The sequence below is a fragment of the Pristiophorus japonicus genome, chromosome 7 (assembly GCF_044704955.1).
Source record: "Pristiophorus japonicus isolate sPriJap1 chromosome 7, sPriJap1.hap1, whole genome shotgun sequence".
Taxonomy (NCBI): domain Eukaryota; kingdom Metazoa; phylum Chordata; class Chondrichthyes; family Pristiophoridae; genus Pristiophorus; species Pristiophorus japonicus.
Window position 1 is genome coordinate 197,276,753 of NC_091983.1, and position 24,950 is coordinate 197,301,702.

Sequence of the window (24,950 nt, forward strand, 5' to 3'; positions counted from 1 at the left end):
GTCAAGTCTGGCAATTCCTGTTGCTCCTCCTTCCTTTGCAACCTAAACACCAGCAAGATGCTGGCATCTGGTCATACAGAGGTAGAAGTGGGGCCCAAAGGAATGTCCAAGGCCTGAAATACTACAGAAGGCAGCCACAATAAAATCATCCCTCATAAAGGGCATTGGTTTCCACGGTTGGCATTTTAGCTGGTCATGCTGGCTTTACCACCCAGTAGCTTTCCAGCACTTTGCCATCCTCTCCTCTAGCGGGCACTCAAGATGCTCAAATACTATCATGGATGCCTGCCTGGTTTATGTTATTTACCAGACACCGCCATGATCCAATATACTTTTCCTGGATCAGGCTCGAAGTTGGCTGGTGGGGCACGAATTTTCGTTCTGCCAGTTATTGAGGAATTTCAGCTCCCTGATCTCTATGCTTCCATCCTAATCCCCATGTGAATGAAAGGTCTATTAAGGAAAGAATTTCTGCAGGGTTCTCCCATTCTTCCACCATAACTTTGGCAGAAGTGCTCTGGAAACCCTGGAAAAATCTTTTCTATACAGATATTGATTTTGTTCAATTTTAACAGTATCAATTGACCCAGATTTAACTGCTTTTCTAGTAGTTGATTCATTCACTATCTTGTGGGGAAAAAAATCCTTCTAACTTGATTACAAAGGTCCTTTAGAGAAATTCTTTGAAAAAAGCTTGAGGACAAAACTCACCAGCAGAAATACTTTACTGTCAGGCTTGACTTTGTGTTTCTCCATATATTTAATGAGGCTGCTGTTAGCATAGCTGAATAGAAGAGAAGATCAACAAGTTAGACTTCCTTACCTATTTAACTCCAATTGGACATGACATTATTTAGTGTACACGATTTGCTAATTAAATATTGATTTCATTACATTATTTATTGTTCTTCACCATGCAAGTGACATCAGCAGAAAACCAAAAACAAGCAAATGAGAAACCTAGTGCACACTCGCACTAAACTGCCCTCCCTCTCAGTCAGGATATAGTGTATGGCCTCGGGAGACCAGAGGAGAGGAAGGGAAAATTAAATAACACAAATACCTTTTCTTATTGATTGTTATTTGCTGTAACTCTCAGCACAGCAGTTCTTTTTTTATTTGTTCCTGGGATGTGGGCGTCGTTAGCAAAGCCAGCGTTTATTGCCTATTCCTAATTGCCCTTGAGAAGGTGGTGGTGAGCTGCCTTCTTGAACCATTGGAGTCCTTGTAGTGTGAGGAAGGGATTTTGACCCTGCGACGATGAAGGAACGGTGACATATTTCCAAGTCAGGATAGTGTATGCCTTGGAGGGGACCTTGGAAATGATGGAGTTCCCATGTGCCTACTGCCCTTGTCCTTCTAGATAGTAGAGGTCGTGGGTTTGGGAGGTGCTGCCAAAGAAGCCTTGGCGAGTTGCTGCAGTGCATCTTGTAGGTGGTACACACTGCAGCCACAGTACTCCAGTGGTGGAGGGAGTGAAGGCAGCGGATGGAGTACCAATCAAGCGACCTGCTTTGTCCTGGATGGTATTGAGCTTCTTGAGCATTGTTGGAGCTGCAGTCATCCAGGCAGGTGGAGAGTATTCCATCACACTCCTGACTTGTGCCTTGTAGATGGTGGAAAGACTTTGGGGAGTTGAGACGCTCGCCGTAAAATACCCAGCCTCTGACTTGCTCTAGTATTTATGTGGCTGGTCATGTTAAGTTTCTGGTCAATGGTGATTGTGAGGGATTCAGTGATGGTAATGCAGTTGAATGTCAAGAGACTGTGGTTAAACTCTCTTGTTGGAGATAGTCATTATCTGGCACTTGCGTGGCGCAAATGTTACTTGCCACTTATCAGCCCAAGCCTGAATGTTGTCCAGGTTTTGCTGCATGCGGGCATGGACTGAGGAGTTGCGAACGGAACTGAACACAGAGCAATCATCAGCAAATATCCCCACTTCTGACCTTATGATGGAGGAAAGGTCATTGATGAAGTAGTTGAAGATGGTTGGACCTAGGACACTGCCCTTAGTTCTGATGGAAACAAATTTAAATGATTCCAGGCATAAAGATATTTCTAAAAAAAAACATAGCAATCTGATGGTGTGAGTTAGTCTGATATTCTTCTGTGTGGATGGGAAGGCAGAGACAGAAATAAAAGAATGCTTATCTTAAAAAATTATTCTCAGAATGTGGGTGATGTAGCAGACTCTGTTTATTGCCCAACCCTAACTGTCCTGAGAAGGTGGTGTTGGGATAGCGATTATTTTGCTAGGATATTTCAGTGTGGGTCTGGAGTTACATTTATGCCAGACTGGATAGAGTGTTCCCTTCCCTGAAAGGCATGAAGTGAACCAGTTGGGTTTCATAGTTATTTTCTCTGGTGCCAACTGACAAATTTAGAAGATTTATTGAACTCAGTTTCACAACTTGCCATGGGTAGCTTGTCTAGTATCATAACCACATTACTGTACCTTAAAATGAAATAGTATTGTGTGTGCAAAGCGGGAGATTCCTGTTGTCCAGTGCCACGAGACAGATAATTGCTGATATAACAGCTAATTATTTACAAAAACAGCATTTCCAGTATGGTGAAATAGACTGCCTATGGGGAAAGTGACTCATTTTCCATTTAAAATATCAAAGGAGTTTAATTTCTTCAGAATGGCAGAAGATTACAAACACGTTTTACTAGAATGTGTTTTGGATAATTTTCTGGAATTTCATGCACAGAGAGCAAGGCTCCATAGCAACTGCTCATATATTTGCTGCATCATGGATTTCGTAAGATCTATTCAGTAAACATTAGTTGAAATTTCTGATGCACCCTGCCAAAAGCAGCTTCAAAAACAAGAATAGTCTGCTTCCCACTCAAGAAATACAGTGGTGTGAATGTACCTTCAGCATGTCATTATTGTACAATACATTCCAGACACCAGAATCAGAAACTGGTGTGGGTTTCAGAACTTACGTTGTTCTCCTGAAGTCTTTCTGCAGAGTTGGGTATTCAGGCATCTTGCGGATATCTTCCCAGTCTTTATCTTGCAAAAAAAAACACGATTGTGCAATATGTGCCAAGAACATATGTATATAATTTCTACAAAGCATATTATTCTCTCTTACATTCACAAGAGTCTGAGTAACATGGTACAAAATTGGTGCAGTTTGAATCGTCTGACGCATTGCAAGCCAGCTAGGAGCTTAGTTTTTGATTCTGCTATCAATTTTCAAAAAGGTGAAGTGCATTGATAAAAATACAAAAAAATGCATTGATAAAAATACATGTTTCAAGATGCGGCCATAGATAAACTGCTTGAACTCTTTTTATGACATCATTTGAATCCCTCAATTGTTACCTTCTCATGACATACTAGTTGCATGTCATATTATTTGTATCACCCATGTATGTTGCCATTGGTGCTATATCTGGTGACTATGCAACAGTCCAGCAATTACTGTGTATGCACTACTGCTGTGAGGTAACAAAATGTCACTTCTGACAGGCTCAAAACCACACCATCCAAATACTGAATGGTCAAAATGTCACCCTTTTATAACAGCTCTATATAATCAAATTAATATAAATAAAATATGTTTTGTAATTCCTTTTGACTGTTAACCAACTTGCTACCAATCCCCTGCACAACAGTGAACGGTGTATGCCTATCTTTACATGCAATAGCTGTTGTTACAATTATCTTCATGAAAATGCAGTTATTTCCAATGACACCTTAAGGTACTGGATTTCTTTTGGTGTTGTGAACATGAGTAAACTTTTAATATTTTCACAATTGTTCCTCTAGTATTTTGTTGTTCTTTCCCTCCTTTGCATCGCATCATGTCCTATCCCATTTCCTTACATGGAAAGCACCAAGAACTTTTTTTTAAATGACTGTTTTTCAGATTTTATTTTTGCATAATTATATGCGCAAAGAACATAAACAGGAATCTACAATGTTTTACAAGAAGAAAATACATCACACCTTCCTCAGATACAAGATAAAAGCTATATTGTGCATATCTATAACTGTATCAATGACAGAGGACAGCTGATAACAGACCCAGAAATGACACGAGGAAAAACCCCTATGGTGGAAAGCTTTGGGAACCATAGGTCCAAAGTCACCTGTTCCTCCAAAGCATGCTATATTTACACTATGTCATGTCTCAGATTACTCATATACTGTATCCCAAAATGTTATCTATCTAATTTGAATGAATCAACATTATCTGTTTCCACCATCTTCCTAAGGAGCCAGGTGTCATCTGTGGCTCAGAAGGCTGTGAGTCAGAAGGCTGTACCCACTCCAGAGACTTGAGCACAAAATCTAATCTAACAGGGAGTGCTGCACTGTCAGAAGTGCCGTCTTTCAGATGAAATGTTAAACCGAGGCTCCATCTGCCCTTTCAGATGGATGCAAAAGATCCCATGGCACTATTTCGATGAGCAAGGAAGTTCCTGCATCCTGGCCAATAATAATCCCTCAAACAACATTACTGAAACAGGTTATCTGGTCATTATCACATTGCTGTTAGTGGGACCTTGCTGTGCACAAATTTGCTGCTGCATTTCCCACACTCAATAAAAATAATTATCTGTATATTAAATAACCAATGCACCATTTTTGTAGAATGCTAACAACTTTTTTTATATACAGAATACTTCTGCAATTTTTTTGCATTTCTTGCTTCTATTTCCTACTATTGATAATGCAAGAGCAACTGAACACGTTGTTTTGAAAGGCACTATATAATGAAAGTCTTTGGGGCCGAAATTGCCCTTAGCGGGAAATTGGGGAAGGCAATTCCAATAAAACTAAAAGTTTCTGTCCGGCGGGAGTCAGAGGGAAGAGCCGGGAAATTCGATGCCAGTTTTGCAGCCCTCGTTTTGTAGTTTCATTCAGATCATGACTTCAGTCATCGTGCAACGTCCCCGTCGCTAAATTAGCTGGTAACGCCGCATTTAACATCCGCCCGAAGTCACACCTGAAAAACCAGGCAGTCCCACGGTCGAATAGGCGCTATTTGCAGCATATTGAAATTGAGGGAGGAGGATCCTAACTCGGAGGTCACAGTTGCGTGAACCTCTGTCATAAAAGCGGCAGATTTATCTGTCATTACACGGTCCTTACAACTTCAGTGACATAATTTAATAGGGGCATTACTAATTTGCCAGCATCTCCTACTCCATGCTCTTGTTAGGCGGCATCAAGATAGAAGGGCTCTTGGCCATGTCGGGCCACGGATGAGGAGAGACCGGAGACAGGTTTATAGGCAGCAATGCTCATATCTCCAGCTCTCTGAGGAGCAGTGTGTGAGAAGGCTGCACTTCCAAAAGGAAATGCTGACAAGAGATATGCTATCTCCTACAGGCAGACCTGCAGCCTCACATCGGCACCAGAACTGCGTTGCCCGTCGTAGTGAAGGTCATAGTGGCGATGGCCTTCTATGCCTTCAGCTCCTTCCAGGCTGCAGCAGGGGACATATGCAGCGTCTCTCAATACGCTGCACATTGCTGCATTCGCCACATCACAAAGGCTCTCTACGCCCGCAGAATGGACTTTATATCGTTCTCAATGAGCAGGGAGAGCCAGAATGAGTGGACATGTGGCTTTGGCACGATTGCTGGCTTCCCGATGGTTCAACACACGTGTTGGCTGCACACACGTGGCCTTGCGAGCACCATTCCACAACGCAGAGATATTCAGAAACCGAAATGTGTGAGGAGGACACAAAAAAACAGCAAAAGGACATAGAGTTAGAGCTTCCTCATTTTTTGCATTCTTAACGCTCACTAAACGTCCATTTTACTGCTGAACTGACGTGTAACGCCCATGTATCGCCATTTAGCCACAAAATGGAAACTGACGGGCATTTTTCGGAAACTTATGCGTAACGCCGGGAAAAAAATAATACCGCCCGCCCACTTTTTTGGGGCGGAGTCATCAGAATGGGCAAAATCAACGCCCATAATATCGCCCAACGTTACTTTCCGCACGGAATTAACGCCGAGATTCAATAATACTGCCCGTCCAATTTTTTGTCGTAAAGATTATATTTGCCGAAACTAGCGGCCATGAGATCGCCCAGCGTCACTTTCGCCACCTCGCACACATATCGCCAACAATATCGCTCAACCAAAAAAACGCCCAGAAAAGGGGGAACTAACCAAACTAATCACAGCATTATAGACGCCATGTTCTACATGTCGCATCCTTTAAAAGGCTGCTGTGCTTCAATCTCGGGGGAGTTCAAATGTACTCTGGAGGTCGTTGGAGTTGATGTGAACATTTATACAAACATCTTGACCATACTGTGACCGATTGGAATTTAATAGGTGTCTTCGTTGGTACATTCATTGTTTGTGACCAATCGGTGGAAAGCAGAGAGCTATTGCAATGGGGCCTATCCTTTCTCACCCTCTCTTGATGACCAATTACATGCATCAGACTCGAGATGGCCGAAGGTACACTCCACAGCATTATGTGCCCATTGAATGCAAGACGTGCCAGATTGATGAGGAGGACCAGACATTACACCCCACAAGTACAAGGAGAAGCAGTCTTACCTCGACTTGCCTGACACCACCTGCCTTCGGAGACTGTGCTTCCACAAAGAGGTTACCACTGAGGTATGCCAGTTCATAAGAGGAGATCTTCAGCCTGCCAGCACCATCAGTACTGCACTAACCGTCGAGGTCAAAGTCACTGCGGCACTGTCGTTCTACTCGTCGGGTTCTTTTCAGGCCTCAGCTGGTGACATTTGCGGTCTGTCTCAGCATACCACACATTGCTGCATTAGACAGGTCACTGAAGCCCTGTACGCACGCAGGAGGAACTTGATCAGCTTCCCTATGACCAGGGAGGCATAGAGTGAGAGGGCTCGAGGATTCTCCAGAATTGCAAACTTCCCCAAGGTTCAGGGGGCAATAGACTGTACGCACATCGCGATGCGGGCACCTTTTCAGGATGCAGAGGTTTTCTGCAACCGCAAGGGATTCCTCTCCCTGAATGTCCAACTCGTTGTCGACCACCAGAAAATTATAATGGCAGTGAATGCTAAATTTCCGGGCAGCATCCATGATGCTCACATCCTGCGTGAGAGCACTGTATCTGACTTGTTTAACAATCAGCCACAAGGTCAATGCTGGATGCTTGGTGACAAAGGATATGGCCTCGCCACCTGGCTGATGACCCCCCTGCATGACACCCACACCGAAGCCGAGAGGCGATATATACTCGCAATATCGTGGAGAAAACCATTGGTGTGCTTTAGCAGCACTTTAGATGTCTGGACCACTCAGGAGGCGAGCTCCAATACCACCCTGAGCAGGTAGCTCAATTCGTGGTGGTGTGCTCCATACTGCACAACTTGGCTATCAGGAGGGGACAAGAATTGCCTGATGAGTCTGACAGTCCACCTCACCAGAGAGAGGAAGAGGAGGACGAGGAGGCGGACGCTGACATCGGCCCAGACAATCAGACTGACGCTAAAGCCATGCTCCTGCCCCCCTGCAGACCGCATGAAAGGGCCCATGGTGGCATGATAGCCGCAAGAGCCTTACATCAGGAGCTCATCAATGAATGCTTTGCCTGAAAGAACATTGGTGTTATTTACAAGGTTGACACACTGCTGGGTATGCAGGTCATACATCAATGGTGGGCATCACCTTGGTGCCAGTTAAAGTTTAAATTGATTGAAGTTAAGTGTAATTATACCCTTTGATGTTAAGGAATCACCAGTGTGTAATGGTGCAGCTATCTGAGCCAATGCGCAACAAGATTTTGTTAAATAAAAAACATTTAACCTGAACAGTTGTCCGAAATCATCAGTATTTCTGTAAAAACCAACCCTCCCCCCTCTCTCCGCTACTCCTCCCCACCTCTACCCCTTCCCCTTCCCCTCCTGACTCCAAGCCGCCTGGCCGAGGAGCTCCTCAGGCGATGCTTCATTGGGGGGGGGTGGATGACGGTCGAAACGCTGCTCGGACGGATACGGGGGAGGACGGTTCCGAGGTGGGAACGTGCTCCGAGCCAGGAGCAAGATGTTGCTCTTGGCACTCGTGTGGTTGGCAATGAGGGTGCGGCACCTTGGGGTGCAGTGCCGCGCTCCGGGATCACTGGGAGCCCTCTGCCACCAGTGTTCCTGGCTACCAGCTCCACCATCCCTTCCATGTTATATCTTATTTGTTTAACAAAAACTCAGTGCCAACTATGTTCTTGGTGCTTAGTAGGCTTTTTGCTGCTGGTGAATCTTCCTCATGCCTCCCACAACAGCCAAACAAGCACACACCACAGCCACACATGCCTTCAGTCCCTCTCAGCTCCCTCTCTCTCTCTCTTCTGCACATGTTATGATGACCCTTGATCTCCTAAATCGCAGGAATCAAGCGTTGCCATGCCGTTGCTAAGGACGGCGACACTTTACGGCAGAAGGTCAATGATATTTATCACTACTGCCCATTTCATATCGTTCGCGGTAACGCCCAATTTCAAAATTGGAGACTAGGTTCTTTGAGAATGGGCGAGAAGCCGGCGATCTGAAAATCCATTTTTACCGCCCACGCCGGAAATAATGCCCATTTTTGGGCGATATGCACAAAAGTATAAAATCTAATCAATAGACAGGCTAAATGAGTGGGCAAAAATTTGGCAGATGGAGTATAATGTTGGTGAGGTTATGCACTTTGGCAGAAAAAATCAAAGAGAAAGTTATTATTTAAATGGAGAAAATTTGCAAAGTGCTGCAGTACAGCGGGATCTGGGTGCATGAAACACAAAAGGATAGTACGCAGATATAGCAAGTGATCAGCAAGGCCATTGGAATCTTGGCCTTTATTGCAAAGGGGATGGAATATAAAAGCAGGTAAGTCTTGCTACAGTTATACAGGGTTTAGGTGAGGCTACACCTGGAATACTGCACGCAGTTTTGGTTTCCATATTTACGAAAGGATATACTCACTTTGGAGGCAGTTCAAAGAAGGTTCACTAGGCTGATTCCGGAGATGAGGGGGTTGACATGAGCAAAGGTTGAGTAGGTTGGGCCTTTACTCATTGGAATTCAGAAGAATGAGAGGTGATCTTATTGAAACGTATAAGATTGTGAGGGTGCTTGACAAGGTGGATGCAGAGAGCATGTTTCCACTGATAGGGGAGACTAGAACTAAGGGACATAATCTTAGAATAAGGGGCCGCCCATTTAAAACTGAGATGAGGAGGAATTTCTTCTCTCAGAGGGTTGTAAATCTGTGGAATTCACTGCCTCAGAGAGCTGTGAAAAGAAAATGGTTAACCTAGTGTGCAAGCAGGCTGACAGACGCTGACAGGTGTGCAGCTGTTAAAGGGACACACACATCAATCAGGTAAGTTTGAATGGAAGAGTTTGGCCTTGGTTATTTGGATTTTGTTGAAGTGGTGGCTTGCTGCAATATATGTGAAAAGTTTTTAAAGTGTTTTGGGAGTGCTTGCAAGGGCTCACATGGTAAGTGAATGTCTTTGAAAAGACAGAACATGCTGTGAATACTCGATAGGTCACGTTACATCCATGGAGTTCATGTCTCAGGTTGACATGCTGCTTAACCAACTGAGTATTTGCAGCATTTTATGCTGTCATTTCACATTTACACCATCCGTTTGCAGAGGGAAGAGTAAGACGCAGAAGAAGAAGATGCAGAAGAGGAGCAATCAGACGGAAGGATGCATCCCAGAGAGCCCCTTTGTGGCTGGCATATCCGGGATAGAATCATCCGCCTGCGGTCCCACTGGCTGGGCAGGATGTATTTCTTGGTGTGTGAAATGAGAAAAGCACAAGGCTGGAGTTGTGCTGACGGGAAGGTGAGAAGCCTAAAGGTGCATGCCAGAAGGAGGAGAACAACGTTCGAGGATACCCGCATCTTGTATCCTTTCAGCCCCACAGCTGGTCAAGGGCTCAGTCATGCCCCTGCCAAGAATGGCTTGCATCATCTCCTCCAAGGGGGCAAGGTGATGCTATGAATGGGAGGTGTGCCTCGTCATTGCTGCAGATTGTTAGGTAGGGAGTCCTGCATTGAGCAGTGTGTGAGGCCAGTGGTTCAGTTGGTAGTGACATCTTTTGAAGATGTATTCACTGACATTGACCAGTGGTCTTAGGTCATAAAGCTTCTTTTGACACCTAGGGGTCAAAATCAAGTTGCTACCGCCAGCTGATACCGCCTGAGTAAGGCGGCAACGGGGCGTGAACAGCTGGCTGGCGGCTTTATACATGGGTGCCACCTGATAGGAAATTCGGTTGTCCTTTTTCAAGGACATAAAGATTTGCCACCCGGCCGACTACCGCTATGGAAATCCTGATGTCAGTACATGTGCAACACCTTCTCGGCGCTGGTCTCGCCAAACTCACTTTGGCCGCCTCACTTACCGGCTGGCGGTGATGGCGTATGAAAAGTTGCCGTGCACAAGATGGGGAAATTAATCCGAGGTATTATTTAAAGGGAATTGCAAACAGCCCAGAAAGCTCACAGTCCATGCTGCGTTGGATGCTTGCACAGTTCGAAGGTACTGGCGTCCAGCGATGACTGACTCCTAAGCTTCAGTACTAGCATTTCGGAGACATTAATGGGTTCAATACGGGATAAATTTGGAAGTAGCATATCGCTGTTACCTCTGCAAAGTTATGGGGGCATTGATCGCACACCACGTCTTCCTGCGGCGAAGACTTGAAAGGCGCTGGCTGTAACGACGACTTATGGCAAATGCGGATGCTCGCCAGAAGAGAGACCCTAGATGGCGGGGCAGGAGGCCATACAGTCGCAGGGTTTACTGTGCGCATTATTCTTACCTTGAGATGTCCGAGGAGCAGTGCCTAAGAACACTGAGGTTCCGCAAAGCGGTTGTAATGGAGCTCGCCACCTCCTGCAGACAAATCTGGCAGCTGACAGTGGCACCAGGACCTTGCTGTCAGTGGCAGTGAAAGTGACAGTCGCCCTCAACTTCTATGCGACCGGCTCCTTCCAGTCTCCTGTCGGCGATATATGCAACATCTTGCAGTTTGCAGACCGTTGCTGCATTTGCCAGGTGACTGATGCTCTCTACACCAAACGAATGGACTACTTCAAGTTCAGCATGTCCAGCGAAGACCTGGATCAGCGCTCCCGTGGCTTTGCCAGGATAGCGGGCTTCCCCAGGGTTCAGGAAGCCATTGATTGCACACATGTGGCATTGAGGGCCCCGCCCCAAGATGGAGAGCTGTTTCAGATTCACAAGCGATACCACTCCCTCAACGTACAGCTGGTCTGCGATTACCTGTCATGATGGCTAAGGTTGCCCCTTGAGCGAAATTCTGCTCTTTGTTTTTTTTCCTCTCCGATATGGAACTCAATCATAATGGGGGCGGTGGCTGCACCTGAGGGGCGGATACGCGGTGGTGACAGCAACTGAGGGGCGGATGTTGGGTGCGGAGTGGAGTGACCGCCGTGATGACGTCATCACGGCACCGTGTCACCACGGCTCTCCACTTCACTTAAAGGGGAGAGCCTCTGCGATTTTAAAACTTCAGACCACTGAGTCACCAGGGAGGGTTTCAGCCGGGCCAGTGGCCTGGCACCCAAGAGGGGGTTCCAGGCTGCCAACCTGGAGGCATGTTTGTCGGGCTGACATGGCAGTCGGCCGAAAAAAAAAACATGGCGGCAGCTGCAGTAGGCCCTCCCCTTTAAGGGAAGCCACACCATTGCTGCAGAAGGCCACAGTCTCACCACCGGAACATAGCTTGTTTTGGCACAGCCAGGCGGGCTGAAGATTTTCGGAGTGGAATGTCACTGTCGGGGGATTAGATCGGCTGTGTGCATGGTGATGACGTGCTTAAGACGGATTGGCAACAGTGAAGCAGTAGTAGGGGGATCGGGGCAATGCCGGGAAAACTCGGAAGGCCAATTGGGCTATCAGCGGCCATTCCATGAAAAGGCAGCGGCCACTCCACTCCGCAGCGTAGCCACCGATTTGCAGTGATAACAGGCCTTAAGGAAAGGGCAATTCCTGCCCCATGATGTTGCTACCTGGCTCATGACATCCCTCCGCAATCACACCACCCCTGCCGATTCCAGTGACTGACTCAAGACGTGCCAAATTGCCAGCCTGTACACCTCGGCATCTACTAAATACATCGCTCCCCACCCTGCAACCCTCCGTGTATATAAATCACAGCACAATAATGTGAAGAATGTAAACTTTGTTTATTTAACACATAAACCATGCTGTGCTGAAGACAATGCCTTCATCCACAACATATAATCATGTGGTGCCAGAGGACTGGAGGACTGCTAATGTGATATCTTTGTTTAAGAAGGGAGAAAGAGATAGATCGAGTAAATACAGGCCAGACAGCCGAACCTCAGTAGTGGGAAAATTATTGGAAAAAATCCTGAAGGACAGAATAAATCTACATTTAGAAAGAATCGGATTAATCAGGGACAGTCAGCACGGATTTGTTGATTGAATTTTTCGAGGCGGTAACCAGGAGGGTCGATGAGGGCAGTATGTATGATGTAGTATATATGGATTTTAGCAAAGCTTTTGATAAGGTCCCACATGGCAGACTGGTCCAGGGCAAAGTGGCAAATTGGATCTAAAATTGGCTCAGAGGCAGGAAGCAAAGGGTAATGGTTGATGGGTGTTTTTGTGACTGGAAGGATATTTCCAGTGGGGTTCCGCAGGGTTCAGTACTCGGTCCCTTGCTTTTTGTGGTATATATCAATGATCTAGACTTGAATATAGGGGCATGATTAAGAAGTTTGCAGATTATACTAAAATCGGCTGTGTGGTTGATAATGAAGAAGAAAGCTGCGGACTGCAGGAAGATATCAATCAACTGGTCAGGTGGGCAGAACAGTGGCAAATAGAATTTCATCTGGAGAAGTGTGAGGTAATGCATTTGGAGAGGGATAACAAGGAAAGGGACTACACATTAAATGGTAGGACACTGAGAAGTGTAGAGGAACAAAGGAACCTGGGAGTACATGTCCACAGATCCTTGAAAGTAGCAGGCCAGGTAGATAAGGTGGTTAAGAAGGCATACGGAATGCTTGCCTTTATTAGCCGAGGCATAGAATATAAGAGCAGGGGGATTATGCTTGAACTGTATAAAACACTGGTTAGGCCACAGCTGGAGTACTGCATGCAGTTCTGGTTACCGCATTACAGGAAGGACGTTATTGCACTGGAGATTTACGAGGATGTTGCCGGGAATGGAGAATCTTAGCTATGAGGACAGATTGGATAGGCTGGGTTTGTTTTCCTTGGAACAGAGGAGGCTGAGGGGAGACAGGGGACATACATTTAAAGTAATTAGTGGAAGGTTTAGAGGGGATTTGAGGGGAAATTTCTTCACGTAGAGGGTTGTGGGGCTCTGGAACTCACTGCCTGAAAGGGTGGTAGAGGCAGAAACCCTCACCACATTTAAAAAGTACTTGGATGTGCACTTGAAGTACCGTAACCTGCAGGGTTACGGACCTAGAAGTGAAAAGTGGGATTAGGCTAGATAGCCTCTTGTTGGCCGGCACGGACACGATGGGCCGAAATGGCCTTCTTCCGTGCTATAAACTTCTATGATTCTATGATATCCACAAGACCCTTTCAAACATTCTCAACAACATCCAAGTACAGCTCTTGACATCAGTTCATTTTGCAACAAGGTCGTCACCTCTGGCGACGAGAAAACAATTGTTTTTTCGTTCATCCAATTGCAACAATTTACATCAGCTCACATTCCAACAAGGTAGCCATCTCTATTGACTATCAAACAATTGTTTGCTGGGTCAGTGCAACTAGTTATATGAGTTATAAAAACAGAAAATGCTGGAAATCTCAGCAGGGAATGAGATTTCCAGCATCTCCAGCATTTTCTGTTTTTATTCCAGATTCCAGCATCTGCAGTATTTTGCTTTTGTAGTTATATGAGTTCATATCTTAACAAAGTGAGGATATGTGGTCACCTTCCCACAGGTCTTTATTTGCTCTTGTACAGTGCTTTACCACCCCTTCCCTTCTCTCCCCCACCCCCCCGCCTCCCATGCCTACTGCTCCTCCTCAATGGGGTTTCAGGGCCTGCAGCAAGACTGGTAGTCAGTTGCTGACTTGGAGCCGCAGCCACTCATGATGGCCGAGCAGGAAGTCCCTGACGAGCTCGCTGCAGACTGCCTCACCTCAGCATGGGCGGCAGCACTCTGTTGTGGATGGGTTGCAGAGAGTGACAGGTGCAATGGCGGTATGATGTCGTCCCTAACAGGCCCGACGTGGTGCTACTTCCCCAGGGCAGCAGCTAATCATCTGCAGCAACCTGGGTGAGCAGATTGCTGCGCTGGTTGGGCAAGGATAGGTCCCCATTGAACTGATGGGGCCCCAGACAGAATGGCAGCAGTCAGTGCGTCCATAGAATCAAGTTGCCTCTGCATTAAGACTGACTGCGACTGCAGCACAGTACAGAGCTGATTGATGCCACCATGCACTGATGACATTACAGTCTGCAGGCCTACAATAGCATCGGCCTGGTGCTCAATGGACATAGCCCGTGCCACCATGTCTGGGACCCCATAGTCACTGTTTGCATCCAATATTCATTGGTATCTACCAAGGATGAGCTCGGTGGGCTGCTGAGAGGCATGAGCAATAGTTGAGGCGGACTCCTTCATCCTCACAGCTAGTGCATCAAAACTCTGTGGCACCCTTGCTAGTGCACCCAGCACATCGCTGTGCAACTGCAGGGATTGTCTTGCGACAACCTCTAGTTCCGGCTCATCAGCAGTGCTGCTGTGCATTACTCAGGTGCACACTCACCCTCTGGGGAGCTGGCCCCCAGGCTTCCCCTTCCCCATGGCGTTGCTGCAGGCCACTGGATCCCGGAGCATCACCCACCTTTGCCTCCCCGATCACCCCTTCGTTAACAAAGGTGCTCGCCCCGCTCTCAGATGCCACTGGCTCCTGCGTGACATCGAAGGAAGTGTCGTTCTTCTTTTCCTCCTCCTCAGCAGCATCTCCACCAGTGGAAGGCTGATGTGAAGGCCCCGGTGTGACTGGGTGATCATCTGAAAGCACAAACACATGGAAGACTGTTACCTGCAGGGGAGGGGGCCAGGAGCAGTGAAGGCATTCGAGAATGGCAGTTTCATGGAAAGAACTGAAGGATTATGGTATCAGGCCTAAGTGGCCTGCCAGACGCTGCAAAGGAACTTAACATACCGTCACTGTCCTGAGGGGGTTCGGCCTCATCCACCACCAAGGCACCAACTTGAACGCCCATCAGGGCCGAGACGCGTTCCTTCAACGGAGTGAGGTCCTGGAGTTCAGAGTTCCCTCCTCCAGTCCTCATCTGCTCCCTGCGGTTGTGGGCGAGCTTCGCCTGTAAGATTAAAGAGAATGTCTGAGTTAGAGCCCTTCTATCAGTGTGTCCCAAGTGCCTTACATAGTTTAATAGATGTTACTGTATGAGAGTCTTCACAGCTCGAGATAACTTCCATTTGCTGTGTGAACTTGCTGTGGCAATGCTTGAATTAGGGGACCAGGACCTAACATTAATGGGGAGGCTACCATCTTCCAGACGCAGAAGAAAACTGAGGAATTATCAACATCGGGGGTGGTTCTGCAGAACCGAGTAGGAATGTTAACAGCGCATATAGGCCCTTGCAGTGGTTGAGGCTTCAAATGGGAACCTTGCATCTGGCCTCACCCACGTAGAGCATGGATTTCCAAACACTACATTGAGCAGAGGGTGCACATTGAGCTCAGAGCACAGCATGTTGACGTTTAAGATTTAAGATACTCACCCTCACCAGCCGTGTCATGTCGTTGCACTTTTGTCGGCATTGAGTGGCTGTCCTGGCCACCGTGTCACTCGCAGACACTCGTTCTGCGATTTCCCTCCATAGCTATCTGTAAGTTTGTGGTTGTGGTTGCCTCTCAGCCGGTCCTGAGCAACTCCCACCGCCTCTCCAGGGCATCAAAGAGTGCATCCACAGCGGCGTCGGAGAACCTGTGGGCATGCCAACGAGCTGCTGCTGCTAGCTCTGCCCTGCTCACCGTCTGAGTGAGTGCGGAGGAAGCGAATAGACCCACGAGGCATTGAGGCCCCCAATCAACGCCTCAATGATATCCAGGTGGCGCCACTATGTGTGTGGCGCAGCTCCAAATGCTGCCTAACGCCCGGATGTTGAGCTCACGCTTAACGGCCCACTCAACGCCATTTACCGCCTCCAGGTAAGTGTGCAACGCCATGATTTTACGCTGCAATCCACTATTCGGGTGGAAAAACTGAATGCAACGTTTTGGGGCCGTGCCTAACACCTGCCGGTAAAAAACCCTCTCAGCCGATGACACCCTCAAAATCGGCGGCACCGAATTTTGACCCACTAGTGTCAGCAGTGGCTCAGTTGGTAGCACTCTCACCTCTGAGTCAGAAGGTTGAAGGGACTTGAGCACAAAAAAAAATCTAGACTGACACTCCAGGACAGTGCTGAGGGAGCACGGCACTGTCGGAGGTGCTGTCTTTCGGATGAGACATTAAACCGAGGCCCTGCCTGCTCTATCAATTGAAGGTAAAAGATTCCATGGCACTATTTCGAAGAAGAGCGGGGGAGTTATCTCCGGTGTCCTGGCCAATATTTATCCCTCAATCAACATAACAAAAAAACAGATTATCTAGCCATTGCTGTTTGTGGGAGCTTGCTGTGCAGAAATTGGCTGTCGTGTTTCCTACATTACAACAGTTACTCCACTCCAAAAGTACTTTATTTGCTGTAAAGCGCTTTGAGACGTACGGTGGTCATGAAAGGCGCTATATAAATCCAAGTCTTTCTTTTTTTGGGGCACTGGAGCCAGGTGCTGGAGGTGACACTGCTAGCAGTGACAGACTTGTTCTTTCTGGAGGGCCTCGAGGCCCCTACGACTAGAGGGCCGGTCTTGCATCCCCTGCACAAAGCTTGAGTGCTGCGTGCGAGACCCTGGGTGCCGCTTCCCTGGCTTGCTGAACCATTTGTGGTAATGCTAAGGCAGTTTTGCCATTTGTTGAATTTAGGAAGGTAATTCAGCTTTAAGTGCTGAATATTGATATTTGGAACTTCTTTTAAATATTGATTATTTGTTAAAAGACAGAAAGGCTGAAAATGTATTGAATCAGTGCATTTTATTTTCTCTTGCTTCAATGTGCATGGCTCTTTAAATTTCAGAGCTTCTCACTGCCCACGATGCATTACGAGCTTCACAGGCTCGCACACAGATGCTTGGGAAAGCAGCAATGCCGCACCAGCATAACAAATTGGTCCCGGATCCGTTAGCGCTGCGCCACCTACCACCATGCCCCCTAACACCAATTTATAAAGCTTAATGCGGTGGCCATTTCTGGTGGCCATTAACGGCAGTTGGTGAGGACACTGACTGCTTTCTGGGCGACAATGAATTTTTCCCCCTTTGTGCCATCCGTGGACTTGCTGACAGTTCCTTGAATGACCTCATCCAGATCATTATTATAATGAAGAGCAATGATCTGAATACAGATCCCTGTGGAAGTCGTCTAGTAACTAGTCTCCATGCAGACTCACTACCATCAATAACATCCCTCTACATATGGGAATGCAACCACCCTCGAATCTGCAGTCCTATCCTACAGGACTCAACTTTATAAATTAGTCTATTGTGTGGCAGCTTGCTGTAAGCTTTTGGAAAATCCAAATATTACACTATGTTGACTGGGCTAACTTCATCCACCAACCTAATAATCTCCCCAAATAATTCAACCAGGATCCTCTTTTCCAGAAGCCTGTAGAGCGTCTCTAGCAGCCCATTCTCTGTCCAGCTGGTCATACAGAGTAACTCTAATGATCCCTTCTATACCAACCTACCGCATGCTGCAAAACTTAGCCATCATGAGGCAGCAGCAGCTGGTAGTAGAAAACCCACCTGAGGTGAGAGTGGCTGATGATGAGGAGGAAGATGCAGATGACGAGGAGGACAAGGACGAGAAAGTCATGGAACTACCTAAACCCGGAGCACGATGGCGGAGGAGGGCAGGCCGTTGTGCCCCTTTAACGATTGCTTAAGCCTTGCGCCAGCAGCTCATCCGTGAACGCTTTGCTGCCTGAAGGCTCAGCGGCAACTATTCCAAATGGACCATGGTTACTGGTTGGACATGTTCCGTAATATTGTGTTGTGTTAATGGAACAAATGATGGAAATGATTCCTGTTTACTTCAAAAAGTTATATTAATAATGGAACAAATAATAAGTAAGAACATAAGAAAGTAGCAGGAGTAGGCCATACGGCTCCTCGAGCCTGCCCCGCCATTCAATAAGATCGTGGCTGATCTGATCATGGTTTCAGCTCCACTTCCCTGCCCACTCCCCATAACCCCTTATCGTTTAAGAAACTGTCTATTTCTGTTTTAAATTTATTCAATGTCCCAGCTTCCACAGATCTCTGAGGCAGCGAATTCCACAGATTTACAACCCTCTGAGAGAAAAAATTTCTCCTCATCTCACTTTTAAATGGGCGACCCTTATTCTAAGATCATGCCCTCTAGTTCTAGTCTCCCACATCAGTGGAAACATCCTCTCTGCATCCACCTTGTCAAGTCCCCTCATAATCTTATATGTTTCGATAAGATCACCTCTCATTCTTCTGAATTCCAATGAGTAGAGGCTCAACCTTTCCTCATAAGTTAACCCACTCATCTCCGGAATCAACTTTGTGAACCTTCTCTGAACTGCCTCCAAAGCAAATATATCCTTTCGTAAATGTTGTATATGTGGACTTGTATTTACTCTGTATAGCCACCAGAGGGCTCATCCCCTGGAGTCCCAAGGGATCCCATAATCCCTTGAGAGCACAGATATTTAAAGAGGCTTCACAGGTTGGAGAGGCACTCTGGAGACCTGCAATAAAAAACTAAGGTCACACTTTACTTTGAGCTCACAGTGTTCAGTCTGACTCTTTCTCCATACAGCTGGCGACAAGATACAGATAGCGAACCCAAAGATGCAGAGAACAGTGGGCAGTCTGGAGAAATTTTTGGAGGGAGATGATTAGGAAACTATTGTGGAGCGACTCGATCAATACTTCGTGGTCAACGAGCTAGATGGGGAAGAGAGCGCTGCCAAACGAAGGGCGATCCTCCTCACCGTCTGCGGGGCACCAACGTATGGTCTCATGAAAAATCTGCTCACTCCAGTGAAAGCCACGGAGAAATCATATGATGATTTGTGCACACTGGTCCGGGAGCATTTGAACCCGAAGGAAAGCGTTCTGATGGCGAGGTACCGGTTCTACACCTACAAAAGGTCTGAAGGCCAGGAAGTGGCGAGTTATGTCACTGAGCTAAGACGCCTTGCAGGACATTGCAAATTTGAAGGACATTTGGAGCACATGCTCAGAGACCTTTTCGTACTTGGCAGTGGCCACGAAACCATACTTCGCAAACTTTTGACTATAGAGACCCCAACCTTGAGTAAGGCCATAGCGACAGCCCAGGCGTTCATTGCCACCAGTGACAATACGAAGCAAATCTCTCAGCACACAAGTGCTGCTACAAGTACTGTGAACAAAGTGATGTTGTTTTCGAATCGTAACATACAGGGCAGGTCCGCAGATGACTCAGAGTCCACCATCGAGGGTGATGAATGCAAGGCCATTAACACCTTGTTGCCACGGCAGGGGTGATCATCGTTTCCATTCATGCCGATTCAAAGAGTACATTTGCAAGGGTTGGGAAACAATGGGACACCTCCAACGAGTGTGCAGGCGAGCTGCTAAGCCTGTTAAACTTGCAAACCACCATGTTGCAGAGGAGGACAGATCCACAGAGGATCACGATGAACCAGAGCCTCAGATCGAGGAGGCAGAGGTACATGGGGGACACGCATTAACCACGAATTGTCCCTCGATAATGCTGAATGTTGAACTAAATGGACTCCCGGTGTCAATGGAGCTGGACACAGGCGCGAGCCAGTCCATCATGGGCAAAAGACTTTCGAAAGGTTGTGGCACAACAAGGCCTCAAGGCCAGTCTTAACTCCAGTTCGCATGAAACTAAGAACTTACACGAAAGAACTGATTCCTGTAATCGGCAATGCTGTCGTAAAGGTCTCCTACGATGGAGCGGTGCACAAGCTACCACTCTGGGTGGTACCGGGCGATGGTCCCACGCTGCTCGGCAGGAGCTGGCTGCGAAAGATACGCTGGAACTGGGACGACGTCCAAGCGCTATTGCCCGCTGACGACACTTCGTGTGCCCAGGTCTTAAACAAATTTCCTTCGCTGTTCGAACCAGGCATCGGGAAATTCCAAGGAGCAAAAGTGCAGATCCACCTAATTCCGGGGGCGCGACCCATCCATCACAAGGAGAGAGCAGTACCGTACATGATGGGAGAAAGGGTAGAGAGCGAGCTAGATCGGCTGCAAAGAGAGGGCATCATTTCACCGATCGAGTTCAGCGAGTGGGCTAGTCCTATTGTCCCAGTCCTCAAGGGAGACGGCACCGTCAGAATCTGTGGCAATTACAAAGTAACTATCAACTGTTTCTCCCTGCAGGACCAATACCCACAACCAAAGGCTGGCGACCTCTTTGCAACGCTGGCGGGAGGAAAGACATTCACGAAGCTGGATCTGACTTCAGCCTACATGACGCAGAAACTGGAGGAATCATCGAAGGCTCTCACCTGCATCAACATGCACAAGGGTATTTTTGTTTATAACAGATGCCCGTTTCGAATCCGATCAGCGGCGGCGATATTCCAGAGAAACATGGAAAGTTTACTGAAGTTTGTTCCGCACACCGTGATCTTCCAGGACGATATCTTGGTCACAGGTCGGAACATAGTTGAGCACCTGCAGAACCTGGAGGAGGCTCTTAGTCAAAAGAACATAAGAACATAAGAATTAGGAACAGGAGTAGGCCATCTAGCCCCTCGAACCTGCTCCGCCATTCAATAAGATCATGGCTGATCTGGTCGTGGACTCAGCTCCACTTACCCGCCCTCTCCCCGTAACCCTTAATGCTTAAAAATCTATCTATCTTTGACTTGAAAACATTCAATGAGCCAGCCTCAACTGCTTCCTTGGGCAGAGAATTCCACAGATTCACAACCCTTTGGGAGAAGAAATTCTTTCTCAACTCGGTTTTAAATTGGCTCCTCCGTATTTTGAGGCTGTGCCCCCTAGTTCTAGTCTCCCCCACCAATGGAAACAACCTCTCTGCCTCTATCTTGTCTATCCCTTTCATGATTTTAAATGTTTCTATAAGATCACCCCTCATCCTTCTGAACTCCAACGAGTAAAGACCCAGTCTACTCAATCTATCATCATAAGGTAACCCCCTCATTTCTCGAATCAGCCGACTGAATCGTCTCTGTACCCCTTCCAAAGCTAGTATATCCTTCCTTAAGTAAGGTGACCAAAACTGCACGCAGTACTCCAGGTGCGGCCTTACCAATACCTTATACAGTTGCAGCAACACCTCCCTGCTTTTGTACTCCATCCCTTTCGCAATGAAGGCCAACATTCCATTTGCCTTCCTGATTACCTGCTGCACATGCAAACTAACCTTTTGGGATTCATGCACAAGGACCCCCAGGTCCCTCTGCACCACAGCATGTTGTAATTTCTCTCCATTCAAATAATATTCCCGTTTACTGTTTTTTTCCCCAAGGTGGATGACCTCACACTTTCCGACATTGTATTCCATCTGCCAAACCTTAGCCCATTCGCTTAACCTATCCAAATCTCCTTGCAGCCTCTCTGAGTCCTCTACACAACCCGCTTTCCCACTAATCTTTGTGTCATCTGTAAATTTTGTTGCACTACACTCTGTCCCCTCTTCCAGGTCATCTATGTATATTGTAAACAGTTGTGGTCCCAGTACTGATCCCTGTGGCACACCACTAACCACTGCTTTCCAACCGGAAAAGGACCTATTTATCCCGACTCTCTGCTTTCTGTTCGCCAGCCAATTCTCTATCCATGCTAATACATTTCCTCTGACTCCGCATACCTTTATCTTCTGCAGTAACCTTTTATGTGGCACCTTATCGAATGCCTTTTGGAAATCTAAATACACCACATCCATCGGTACACCTCTATCTACCATGTTCGTTATATCCTCAAAGAATTCCAGTAAGTTAGTTAAACATGATTTCCCTTTCATGAATCCATGCTGCGTCTGCTTGATTGCACTATTCCTATCCAGATGTCCCGCTATTTCTTCCTTAATGATAGTTTCAAGCATTTTCCCCACTACAGATGTTAAACTAACCGACCTATAGTTACCTGCCTTTTGCCTGCCCCCTTTTTTAAACAGAGGCGTTACATTAGCTGCTCTCTAATCCGCTGGTACCTCCCCAGAGTCCAGAGAATTTTGGTAGATTATAACAAATGCATCTGCTATAACTTCCGCCATCTCTTTTAATACCCTGGAATGCATTTCATCAGGACCAGGGGACTTGTCTACCTTAAGTCCCATTAGTCTGTCCAGCACTACCTCCCTAGTGATAGTGATCATCTCAAGGTCCTCCCTTCCCACATTCCTATGACCAGCAATTTTTGGCATGGTTTTGTGTCTTCCACTGTGAAGATGGAAGCAAAATAATTGTTTAAGGTCTCAGCCATTTCCACATTTCCCATTATTAAATCCCCCTTTTCATCTTCTAAGGGACCAACATTTACTTTCGTCACTCTTTTCCGTTTTATATATCGGTAAAAGCTTTTACTATCTGTTTTTATGTTTTGCGCAAGTTTACCTTCGTCATCTATCTTCCCTTTCTTTATTGCTTTTTTAGTCATTCTTTGCTGTTGCTTAAAATCTTCCCAATCCTCTAGTTTCCCACTAACCTTGGCCACCTTATACGCATTGGTCTTTGATTTGATACTTTCCTTTATTTCCTTGGTTATCCACAGCTGGTTATCTCTTCTCTTGCCGCCCTTCTTTTTCACTGGAATATATTTTTGTTGCGCATTATGAAAGAGCTCCTTAAAAGTCCTCCACTGTTCCTCAATTGTGCCACCGTTTAGTCCTTGTTTCCAGTCTACTTTAGCCAACTCTGCCCTCATCCCACTGTAGTCCCCTTTGTTTAAGCATAGTACGCTTGTTTCTGACACAACTTCCTCATCCTCAATCTGTATTACAAATTCAACCATATTGTGATCACTCATTCCGAGAGGATCTTTTACGAGGAGATCGTTTATTTTTCCTGTCTCGTTACACAGGACCAGATCCAAAATGGCTTGCTCCCTTGTAGGCTCTGTTACATACTATTCTAAGAAACAATCCCGTATGTTTCTGGGACTCTTGAACTACTTTGGTAACTTCTTACCGGGTCTCAGCACACTGCTAGAACCACTACATGTCTTACTACGAAAAGGGGGTGAATGGGTTTGGGGCAAAAGCCAAGAAAATGCCACTGTAAAAGCGAGAAAACTGTTATGCTCAAACAAATTGCTTGTGTTGTGCGATCCATGTAAGCGTTAGGTACTAGCATGTGATGCGTCGTAATATGGCGTCGGGTGTGTATTGCAATAAGCTAATGATTTCGGGAAACTGCAACCGGTTGCTTATACATCCAGGAGTCTGCCTACGGTTGAGAGAGCCTACAGCATGATGAGAAAGAAGCGTTAGCGTGTGTCTATGGGGTAAAGAAAATGCATCAATACGTGTTTGGGCTAAAACTTAAGATAAGGCTCTCGTTAGTTCATCCTGATCTACATGAATAAGTAGAGAGCAGTTGGCTTCAACAAAGTGCATACCATGATAGCGCAAATGTGTCACGCGAGATTGAAGTCAATGATCCTGTATTTGTATTAAATTATGGACAAGGTCCCAAGTGGCCAAAGAGGGGAGTAGAGTGTTTCGGGTCAAACATTCCAATGGACTCATTCACTGGAAACACTTGGACCAAATCAAACTCAGATTCACGGGCTATCCTGAGCAACCCACCTTGGATCCTACCTTCTTTGATCCCCCAACATACACACCAGTGACAACCGGCACCACGGTTGACCACGAAGCAGAACCCATCATCCACAGCAGCCCTGCAGGGCCCAACACCACCAGGCAGCTCACAAGGCCAGCTGCACAGCAGCCCAGCGAGGGCACAACAAATTATTCAACAACACCAGCTTTCACACCGAGACGATCAACCAGGCCAAGAAGGGCCCCAGATCGACTCACTATTACACTATTGACTTTGCGGGGGGGCGGGGAGGGGCGGGCGGGGAGTGTTGTTGTACATGTGGACTTGCATTTACTCTGTACAGCCACCAGAGGGCTCATCCCCTGGAGTCCTAAGGGATCCCATAATCCCTTGGGAACATAGGTATTTAAGGAGGCTTCACAGGTTGGAGAGGCACTCTGGAGACCTGCAATAAAAGACTACGGTCACACTTTACTTTGAGCTCAGTGTTCACACTGACTCTTTCTCCATACACAACAGTAAATATGGAAACCAAAACTGCACGCAGTATTGGCCTCACCAATACCCTGTATAACTGTAGCAAGACTTCCCTGCTTTTATACTCCATCCCCTTTGCAATAAAGGCCAAGATTCCATTGGCCTTCCTGATCACTTGCTGTACCTGCATACTTTCCTTTTGTGTTTCATACACAATTACCCTCAAGTTCCGCTGTACTGCAGCACTTTGCAATCTTTCTCCATTTAAATAATAGTTTGCTCTTCGATTTTTTTTTCTGCCAAAGTGCATGACCTCACACTTTCCAACATTATACTCCATCTGCCAAATTTTTGCCCACTCACTTAGCCTGTCTATGTCCTTTTGCAGCTTTTTCTGTCCTCCTCACACATTGCTTTTCCTCCCATCTTTGTATCATCAGCAAACTTGGCTATGTTACACTCAGTCCCTTCTTCAAAGTCGTTAATATAGATTGTAAATAGTTGGGATCCCAGCACTGATCCCTGCGGCACCCCACTAGTTACTGATTGCCAACCAGAGAATGAACCATTTA

The 24,950-nt window shown here is 46.6% G+C and overlaps 1 protein-coding gene across 4 annotated transcripts in view; it reads right to left on the reverse strand.

Annotated features, from left to right (window-relative positions):
• The window catches only part of cdk19 (cyclin dependent kinase 19), a 410,414-nt gene that overhangs the window by 108,012 nt on the left and 277,452 nt on the right, over positions 1 to 24,950 (reverse strand). For all 4 annotated transcript variants that reach the window (XM_070885689.1, XM_070885688.1, XM_070885690.1 and 1 more), the window contains 2 exons: positions 2,956 to 3,025; positions 712 to 784 (listed from right to left, as the gene is read on the reverse strand). In XM_070885689.1, coding sequence (XP_070741790.1) covers positions 712 to 784; positions 2,956 to 3,025 — 143 coding nt within the window. The remainder of the gene's footprint in view (positions 1 to 711; positions 785 to 2,955; positions 3,026 to 24,950) is intronic.